This window comes from Xyrauchen texanus, chromosome 50 (assembly GCF_025860055.1).
Source record: "Xyrauchen texanus isolate HMW12.3.18 chromosome 50, RBS_HiC_50CHRs, whole genome shotgun sequence".
NCBI classification, from domain to species: domain Eukaryota; kingdom Metazoa; phylum Chordata; class Actinopteri; order Cypriniformes; family Catostomidae; genus Xyrauchen; species Xyrauchen texanus.
The window spans coordinates 2862331-2873246 of record NC_068325.1 but is presented as its reverse complement, the minus strand read 5'-3'; the positions used below and the strand labels follow the sequence as shown (position 1 = coordinate 2873246).

At 37.2% G+C, this 10916-nt stretch overlaps 1 protein-coding gene across 1 annotated transcript; it reads left to right on the top strand.

The window, feature by feature from the left end:
• The first annotated feature begins 1503 nt into the window (after positions 1-1503).
• On the top strand, positions 1504-4785 carry nmur1a (neuromedin U receptor 1a). The gene is made up of 2 exons (XM_052124486.1): positions 1504-2401; positions 4394-4785. Exons 1-2 carry the CDS (start codon positions 1504-1506, stop codon positions 4783-4785), a joined length of 1290 nt encoding a protein of 429 aa, XP_051980446.1.
• The last annotated feature ends 6131 nt before the right edge of the window (positions 4786-10916 follow it).

Genomic DNA, 10916 nt, shown 5'->3' with positions numbered 1-10916 from the left:
CCCAGTTATAAATTGAATTAATAATACTTGTGCTCCTAAGGTTTTCACAGGGGAAGCTTGATGACCCTATGCTACTCTTAAAACTGGAAAGCACATAAGTGGAAAGGGTAGACTTCAGACTCTTACAAATTAGACTTACAAAATCTGTGCAGCTCTCTACAACATCATTTTATAATTCCATTTATAACTAAACAGGCTTTTAAAGGTGAAGTGGAGTAATAAATTAAGCACTACTGAAATCGGTCTGTGCTTACCAAAAAATGAATCACTGCTCCCAGTGGCCAAAGATGGAACTGTTGTTGAAGTGAAACCAACGGCATTGGTTTGGCCAATGTTGTAATAGCTGGTTTAATATAACTTTATACTAGGTGTCTTTAACTACTACAGTATGTACTAACATTAAAATACATACAATAATTTTATTTTTGTTTTATTACTACAAATCTTTTTTTACTACAAATCTGGAAATGCTCACAAGGAGTAGGGATAGTGTTTAGATTAGGGTTAGGGTATAGGGTAAGGGTTGTGGTAGGGTTAGGTTTAATGTTAGGGGTAAAGTTAACAGTGTTACTACATATGTATTTACATGCAGGTAAATTAAATGTAAGTGCAATGCAACAACACAAATGTACATAATAAGTACATTGTATCAAATGCTTAAGAACATAGTAGTAAAAGACATCTAATATAAACTGGGTCATAAGGTCTTTAAAGCCACATTTCACTATCACGCAAAATGAGTGCATGCGTTCCCTTTGTCACTTCTAGGGCTTCATAATACCACCTAGGGGCCAATGGCCTATGGCCTGCCGATTACCATTTGGCTAAACAAGGCCAACTGGGGAGTGAGGTGGGGTCAATGTCAAAGATGTTGAGTTTCACTGAACTTTCCAGGTTGAGTATGCCTGGCACAATGGTACAGGTTCAGGAAAAAATTTATAATTGTACAGTACAAATCCATTAAAATGCACAATGCGGACAAAGCATTGCCCAAAGAAAGAAATTTTCATGATTGTAAATCATGAATGGTGTGCTCGGACATCTTGCCACTGTTAGCAAAGAGACCACTTGGGACACCATGACAGTTAGTCGGTGAGTTGTCAATGCTAACTAATCTTGCTAGTTAGCTAATGTTTACATACGATATAAACTTGATATTCTAGATAACTAGATACATGATGCCTCAGTTTGAGCTTCCCTCTTGCTTATGAAACGGGTGGGGTGTGTGACGTTGGCACCAGGGTGGCATGTTAAGGGCAACTTTTAGAGTAACGCTGTAGGGCCATTGGCCCGATGGTGGGAATACATATAAATTTTGGTTTCATGGCTGGAAGTCCGAGGCTATTGGCCCTAGCTGGCCAGTTGATAGCCCTGGCTTGTACTGGCCCAATAGTGGAAAAGCTGCTATTGACTCCCTCAATAGTCTTTGAAAACTCAATGAAAAACTATATTTGATTTCTTGCTCTGTCTCCAACTCTCTTATGCTTTATCACCAGGTCTAGAATGATTGCCAAACCCAACTGTTCCTCTACAGATTCCTTGCAATCAAGGTGTGTTCAAGAGCTCCTGTGCAACACGAGCGTCATGTTGAACTTCAGTGAGTTGGAGATGGAGGAATACTGCCTTAACCAGGATGAGTATCTGGAAAAATACCTTGGACCTCGATGCTCCCCACTCTTTTTGCCTGTTTGCATCACCTACCTGATCATCTTCTTGGTGGGAGCAGTGGGCAACATTCTCACCTGCACTGTTATTTCTCGCAACAAGGTAATGAGGACGCCCACCAACTTCTACCTGTTCAGCCTGGCTGTATCCGACCTCTTGGTGCTTCTCCTGGGAATGCCGTTGGAACTTTACGAAATGTGGAGCAACTACCCATTCCTCTTGGGCAAGGGTGGATGCTACTTCAAGACGTTCCTCTTTGAGACAGTCTGCTTTGCTTCAATCCTCAATGTAACAGCACTGAGCGTTGAGCGCTACATAGCTGTAGTGCATCCGCTCAGGGCCAAATACGTTGTGACGTGCACTCATGCCAAGCGGGTGATCCTAAGTATATGGAGCGTGTCCGTGTTGGGTGCCATTCCCAACACCAGCCTCCATGGGATCTTCACCCTCCCTCTTCCAAAAGGCAAAGGAGTAGGGTCCATGCCCAATTCTGACACCTGCATGCTGGTCAAGCCACGATGGATGTACAATTTGATTATTCAAATTACCACGCTGCTGTTTTTCCTCCTGCCTATGTTGACCATCAGCGTGGTGTATCTGCTCATCGGCATGCAGCTGAAACGTGAGAAGATGTTACATGTCCTGGAGGCAAAGGCCAGTCTGGGACAAGACAGCTACTCTAATGTGCATAGTAGGCAGCAGAAAACACGCCGCCAGCAAGTCACTAAAATGCTGTGTAAGTACGCCCATTATTATACAAATTTAAAATTCTGCATTATTCCTAGGTCACTAATAAATTGTACATTTGTGACATTGTCCATGTTAAGTCTGCACAAAAGGTCTGATTTCTTTGGTTCAATTGATACTGTCATAGGCTGTGCAATCTTTGGATTAATGCTTGTGTTTAAGCATAATGTTTTATTTTACCTTTAAATATATTAGATTTGTTACATTATGCTATCATACTGATATTTTAGATCTCCTAACCCAACCACAGCCCTAAGCCTAACCACTTAAAAAAAACTTGTAAAAGGCAGGTATATGTAGTCACAATAATTTTAGTTACTTTACACTATAATATAGATATATTTGAGCACTTAAGCCCAACCCTACACCTAAAACTTACAATTTCTCAACAATATAAAAGACATAACAATCAGATACAGTCACTATAAATGTGTTCCAAATGACTCCGAAGACACATGATAGCTCGATGTGAGGAACAGTGTGAAACTGAAGGTTTTAATAGCTGAAAATCGTACTCTCTGTAAAGGCAGTCACTTTTATTTCAAAAGTATACATCCAAACATTTGCATGCCACAATCAATCACAAGACACGCAAGAGCCAATGGCATTTAACATCACCGAAACAGTTGATTTTTAATGATTAAATGAGTGTGGAATTTGAGTGTTACAGCTAATGGGAACGACGAAGACTTAAATTTAGATCTGTTCCTCACACAAAGCAATCAAACAGCATGGGAAGATCCAGAATACAGCGCACAAACAGAGAATTAATTGGTAACACTTTACAATGTTAACAAATGGAACCATATTGTAAAGTGTTACCAATTCATTTTATGATCATTCTTATGGTCCTTTTGTAATTTTTTGAGCTGCAACTTGGTCATTCGGAAAACTTCCTTTGTATCCCACAGCAATCAAATAAAACTTTAATGATAAAAGGAATGAATAAATGATGACAGGTTATTTCATTTTAAAATGTACCCTTAAGCAAAGTACCGAAATCCTTGAAATAAGTTGAATATGGTTTTAGAGTGACATTCAAAATCAGACCAAGGGCAACTTTTTAGGGGTGTAGGCAAAACGTCGCTATAATGACTATTGGCATTGGCAATGTACACTTAAGTTTATGTAATTTAAGCCAGCTGGTACGTGATAGCTGTGCGGTATCTTTAGCCTTTAGCCTCCTCGTTAGCATGCCCGCATCCCATGCCAGCTGACACCGGTTCAAATCCCGCTCAGGCTGGGTCGAGCAGGAACGGTTAGAGTGGTGCCGTGACCCGGATGGGAGTGAAGTTTATGGGGTGAGTGTAATGGAAGCCAGCTGGTATGTGATAGCCATGTGGTATTTGTAAACTTCACTACCCTGGCCTCAAGAGGCACATTTGCGAAGGACACTACAGGCTGTAGCATTTAGCCTCCTCGTTAGTGCGCCCGCCTCCCATGCCGTTATATGCCAGTATGAATCATGCTTTGTGTGGGTCGTGCAGGACCGGTTACATTTATATTGCCAAGAAAGCTTGATATGAATTGATTTTGCCCATTTGATCCTACAGGAAATCAGCAGAAGACTTTAAACTTTTAATTACAGCATGTCCACTGATTTTATAGCATGTAAACATATACTGGTACTTGTATCAAAGATTAAAGATCTGTAAAAGCTGAAAATGTTTATATGTGCATATTTAAATTATTAATATAAATAAAATAAATTATTAAAATAACATAAATGACGACTAAACAATTTCTTAGTATAAAGTAAATATATTTATGATTAAATTAAAAAAATTGTTTTAAAGTACTATGCACCATAATTAATCATGATTAATCACAGAAAACTGTTGAATATGTAATTTTGTAAATTTTTCCACTATGAAATGCTTTCAACTGTCACCCTAAATGACACTGACATTTACAGATGAAATGTATTTATATATTATATTATTTCATACAGTATGTACCAGAGTAATCTCTTTTTCTCCAGTTGTACTAGTGGTGATGTTTGGCATCTGCTGGGCTCCGTTCCACACTGATCGCCTGATGTGGAGCTTCATGGACCAGAAGAGCAGCGACCACATGGAGATCTTTCAGGTGTATGAGTATGTCCATGTCATCTCTGGGGTCTTCTTCTATCTGAGCTCTGCCATTAACCCCATTCTCTACAACCTCATGTCCACTCGCTTTAGGGAGATGTTTAAGGAGGTCATGTGCCACCACAAATGGCAGCCTAGCCCGAGGAAACGCTCTTTGAGCATGACAAGGGTCACTATGCGCAGTACTGTTAGTGAGATTCCTCCCTGTAATGGCCCTGTTACTACTGAAGGAGAAGATTATGGTATGTACGAATGCCAGGAAAGTAAGACCAACTTTTCCTAAAAAAATAATATTCAGTTGTATTGTATTGTATCATATTTGGTGTCAATGTTTTTTGTTTTTTGGAGAGAGAGAGAGAGAAACATTAACTTTTGGCCACATTGCCAAAAAAAATTTTTTTATTCTACCAATATGTTTTTTTTTTTTATCCCTAAACCAAGACCAACAATTCCTACTCTTATCTTGTTGAGTTTTCAAGCTACATTCACCAAATTTGGCAATCCTGTTCTAACATAGAGACTGTTCCAAACCCTCCTGATGCAAAGGCTGTTCCAAAAGGTATATATAATGCTCATTTTGGACAAATTCTATGGAATCATCGTATGTATCCTTCCCCTGGTCGGCGATCCCAGAATGCACCACTATAAACTTGGTGGAAATATAAATCCAAGATGGTGTAAGAAGCGAGATACATTTTTATTATAAATATACTTATAATCCATAAAATACTGAAAAGTGTAAGGAATTTAGCTCAAGAAGGGAATTATAATTAATTTGGGGAATATTAACCCTCTGAGGTCGACGGACATCCTGCTGGATATTTTCGTAATTACAGCGGAAACAATTTAAAATACTCCGTCATTTTTGGGTATACAGATAAGTGTAAGATATCATTAGAGACTATAAAGGGTCTACTTTTATTTGTGTACACTCACATAACAACAAAATCTTGTGCTTTTGTAAAATAAAGAAAATAAAAAGGGTGAGCTTTCAGCAGTCTCTGGGTTTGCGAGCATATTACTGAAACTCCACGAATACTTATAACACAAACATGAAACATGTGTCTAAAGAAAGCTTAAAATGTCTTTTAAATAAAACTATTCAAATTTAAAACAAATATTCTCCTGCAATGTAATCTGTATGAAACAAAGCGATGTACATTTTCTTCTGGCTCAACTCATTATCTCTAATGTGATCACACCCACCAGCTTAGCGCGCCATTCATACGCTAATGTGCTGAGACAATCAAGGGAAATGTGCACGCCCCCGACTGCGAGGTTTAATGTAAACACAACAAAGCTCAACTTTTTTGCGTGTTTGTAACGATACACATGCGATCAAACTCCTGGATATTAAGGAAGAGTTAACAGTTTCCTCAGAAGAAGAGCGGGACTTTGTCAAGTCAAGTCAATTTTATTTGTATAGCGCCTTTCACAACACACAACGTTTCAAAGCAGCTTTACAGAAGATCAGCATTAACAGAAGATAAAACTGTAATGTCTATAATGTCGATGAATCATCATTGTGTAATTTAGATAAAATACGATTCTTAATCGTGTTTAAAAATTATTAAATAATAATTGTATTAATAACCCCAGAGAGTAAGCTGTAGGCGACTGTGGCAAGGAACACAAAACTCTATAAGATGTTGATTAATGGAGAAAAATAACCTTGGGAGAAACCAGACTCACTGTGGGGACCAGTTCCCCTCTGACTAACATCATGAATATAATGTAAATATTACTTATGTATAGTACAAGTCATGGTTTAAAATTATTAAACTAAGTAAGTGTTAAGGGTCAGTGTTTAAACATCGACTGTGTTTGAACTGTATTAATGACTATTGTCTTTGAAGTCCATCCTGGATTAACTGCAGAAGTTCACATAGATGCAATTGTCCTTGTTAATTGACTGATGATGGGTTTTGTTGGCAATTGTTAGTCTATGTATTCCATTTCAAGATCGTAGTCCATAAATAGACCGAGGTGATGCAGGTTGGAGTTGGCATCAGTTCATCCTCTGAAGTCCATCATAATAGACTGAAGTGATGTTTGGCTGGCACCGGCTGCATTTAGTCATCATCATTCAGCGACATGTACCAGTGGAGTCCAACACGAAGCAGGAATGGAGCTGGATCCAGCCAGTTCTGGTGACCTCAGGATAGGAGTCCTGAGGTTGAGACAGGGAAACAAATTAAATAATATTAGCATAGATGCCATACAATTTATTGCAGAGTTATAAATCATGATCAATGTTTCTGGTTTCTGGTTCCGGCAGACTAAACTAAAGCAGCCTAATTGTGTGTTGGAGGATAAATTAGGTGTATGTCTTGCTAAATATCTGAGTCTTTAGTCTAGACTTAAACTGAGTGAGTGTGTGTGCATCTCGAACAGTGTTAGGGAGACTATTCCATAGATTAGGAGCCAAATATGAAAAGAATCGACCTCCTTTTGTGGATTTTAATATTCTAGGATATTTGAATTTTGAAGAGAGACTTGATCCAGCCGAGGATACAATTTCAGACGAGTTAGTCCTTTAGTTTTCATTAGCTGACATGCTATTTTATGAATGTTTAGATTATATTTTAACTAGCGTTTATGCCGCCTCATTATCATCAACAAAGCTTGTGCTTACAAATATGTGTTAGGGTTAAATTAGAAAAATGCACTTTAAATATGCCCATATTAGAAAATCAGCATATTATAATGATTTCTGAAGTATCATGTGACACTGAAGAGTGCAGTAATGATGCTGAAAATTCAACTTTGATCACAAATTACATTTTAGAATATATTCAAATATAAAACTGTTCTTTTAAATTGTAAAAATAGTTGTTTTTAACACAATGTTTTTACTGTAAAAACTATTTAACTTTTACTGTATCAAATAAATCCAGTCTTGGTGAGCAGAAGAGACTTCTTTTAACGGTAGTGTGGGTCTAAAATTAAGTAAAGTCTTTATGTAAAGAAAATGTATAGTCAGATTACTTCTTTTAACTTAAAACTTGATTTTGATCATTAAGTCTCCTCACATTCATTCTCTATCCCTCATTGATAGGTCCAGGGGAGGGGTCTTTTGTCTCTTCAGGTGTAAATTACCTTAATATTCAAGATAGTTCACGCCTCCTTGCATATGACCTTTCAAAACTAAAATTGTCTTACAAAAGTTAAATTAGTATATTGTTTTGTATGAATGAGTGATCAGGATGGTTTTCAAGGCTACAAGATCCAGTTCTCAAAAGTCTTGTGGACAAATGTTTATTATGTGTTATATGACCTTATTTCAGTGACTTAAAATTTTAGTTTTTTTAAAAACCATGCATAAATGTTATTTTCTCAAAAATAGAAACGTGCACATGCATGTTGCTCACATATTATTGTAGCCCAGTTTGTGCTGAATACAGTGTTATCAGACTTTAGCCATTAATATGTTTTTAAGCAACTGAAAAAAAGCACAAATTTCAAGGCATGTCAAAACTTCTCCAGGTCTCAAAACACCCTCAGAGGGTTAATATAATGAATGAATTCGGCCTCCGATGAGTCGATGTGAACATACTTGTTAATTCTTAGCAATATTACTCTCATGGCCATTGAAAATAATATCACAAATACACTCATCGAGCACTTTTTTAGGAACATCTGTACACCTACTTATTCTTGAGATTATCTAATCAGCCAATCAAGACTTTATGGCTTAATCTACAACATTAAACTAAACTAACACACATAGACAAACATAAAAACAGGTTAGTAAATGAGCCTTAACAGAAATTATCTGTAACAGAGGAAAATTAACTTATATGGGGTCTGTCGACCTTGTCTATAACAAATCCACAATACTTTTTTAAAACATCTCGATTTGCGATTGGGTCACCCAAATGATTTAATAATGCACCAGATTAGGGAAAGCCTGGGGGTTACTTGGGTGTTGCTTAGTGCTTGAAATCCTTTGGCTTGGCTCGTGGATGTCTTTGTTTGTGCTGGGTCAATGGCCTGAATCAAAGAACATGTTGTTGCGCACCGGATGGATGATGTAATGACCATGCAGAGCCTTGATGCAGCTGCGTAAGAAAGATTGTACTTCTACAATTTAGAGACTTCACTGTGTAACAAAGTTAACAGGAAAGGAGGAGGTGAGAACCGGCTTGACAATACAAATAATCTTTTAGTAAAACAAAAAGACACAAACATAAACACATGCAGGGTAGCTGCCCGTAACTCTCTCTCTCTCTCTCTCTCTCTCTCTCTCGAACTGCCGCCATTTAGGACCATTTATTACATTTGGGCCCTCAACAGGTTTGTGCTTAAAGGAGACCTATTATGTTCCCAGAATGTGTCTGTGAAGTTTCAGCTCAAAATACCCCACGGATCATTTACTATACCATGTTGTAAATGCCTCTTTTTGGATGGAATCAAAAACACGATGTTTTCGTCTCTTTAAATGCAAATGAGCTGCTGCTCCCCACCTTGATATAGCTCTGGTCTCCGTGTCTGAGACACTGGTAACTTTAGCTGCATTAGCCGTGGAATCAGCTAACAAGCACATTTGGAAAGGCGATTTGCAAACATTCTCAAATTATAAAGTGCGATACTTATATCTTCAGGACTCTTTATGTACAAACACCATGTAAAAGTGAATTTCGCAAGAAAAAACTATTTGCCAATGGGGTAAAAAAAAAAAAATGTGTTTTCTTTTAAATAATTTTTTTTTTATTTCTCTTGAAACAAGATTTGTCATTTCACTTTTTTTTTTTTTTTTTAAGATATTTTTACTGAAAATACAAGTTAAGATATTTTTTTTTGCAGTGCAATCAAACTGCTTTGTGTTCTGGTTAAACCTCTGTTTCCTTGAAGCTAATGTGGGTATCTTTATCACTGCAAAAATATGGTCTCTTATGCCAGTTTATTGCACAGAGACGACTATACAGTACATAAGTCATTGTTTATTTAAACACTTACCATCATGTATTCCATCTACACTCTGGAGAAAACTGGAATCTGGAAATAATGTAACAATGCATAAATATTTTACAATTTATATATGTATTTTTTTTTATTATTATCATTCCGGTAATGAGAATTTGAGAGTAAAATTTGCGTAACTCTTGTGAAAATAATATCACAAGGTAAAAGATCTTAATGGCCCTAAAATATGTTCATGCAAGACAACCCATTTGCTCCGCCTCCAAAATACATTTCCTTTTTGGTTTATATAATCATGTCAACTGTAAATGAGAACAAATTGTGTTGATACAACAAAGCAATCAAAAGTTATAGCATTACATTAACGAGTGTCTCGTTCGCCCATTACCAAGTTTAGGTTTAGGGTTAGATTTAGTGGTTAGGTGTAGGGTTTCTGTATGCAATGGATTAGTAAAGCTGTAATGAGGTTCTTATGATGGACAAGGAGGAAGTGGGAACCAGCTGAACAGTCAACGCAAAACTTTAATAACAAACCGAACTCAAACATATCATAAAATGCAAATCAAACAAAGACACATACACACACACACAGCTTTGTGTATATCTCTCTCTCGCTCTCTCTCTCTATCTGGCATCTTCGGCTCATCCTTATCACCTCCTAGGATGATTCAGCAAAGGATGTGCATCCTCATGGCCCGCCCACCCCATCCTCCTTGTCACAAAAGCATATGTAAAACTTATAATAACGTGTCATTTCACTTTAAATTATACATGTTTTATATCTAATGTACAGTTCTTTTCCTTGGTCATTTTGTCATGTGTTGCATCAGTGTTTAACTGTATATCTCTAACCGCAAAACTAGAATGAAATGTGTACTGTTATTCTATTCTTGTGACAAGCTTTGTAAATAAATGTATTGGAAAAACAGCCTTCAAAACCAAAGTAGCATGCTTATTGGAGCATTAACAGATACATTTGCTGACACAAAACACATCTTTTGAGCATAATAAGTGAAATGTGTTGGCAGTCTTTATCTTTATCATGGAAAGTACAAATGATGAGGAGAAGGAGAATGATGCGGGTCTTTCCAGGTAAGGTGCAGTATGTGAGGCGTGAAGCACAATCACACAGATTATTTTATGCTGCAGAATTTCATAAGGAGATGCTGAAAACCACTAAGCAATAGCCTGAATAGTAACCATGCTTTAGAAGGTGCATTCATAACTCACATTAACTTTAATCTTTATTCACATCCATGGGTTCTGCTCGGATATGTATGCTGATCCAAGCCTTTGAGGCAATTTCTTTTTAATTAAAAAGATATTGTTTCCAGTTTGTGATGCAGAATTTATGGGGGGTGTGGTTTATTGAGGGCGGAAACAAATCCTGGTACCTTGTTTACACATCACACAAAAATGTTGGCATGGTTTTCTTTAAAAAAAAAATGCCAAATGAATTTGAGTCTTCTTTTTCCCTTGAGGAATGAATGT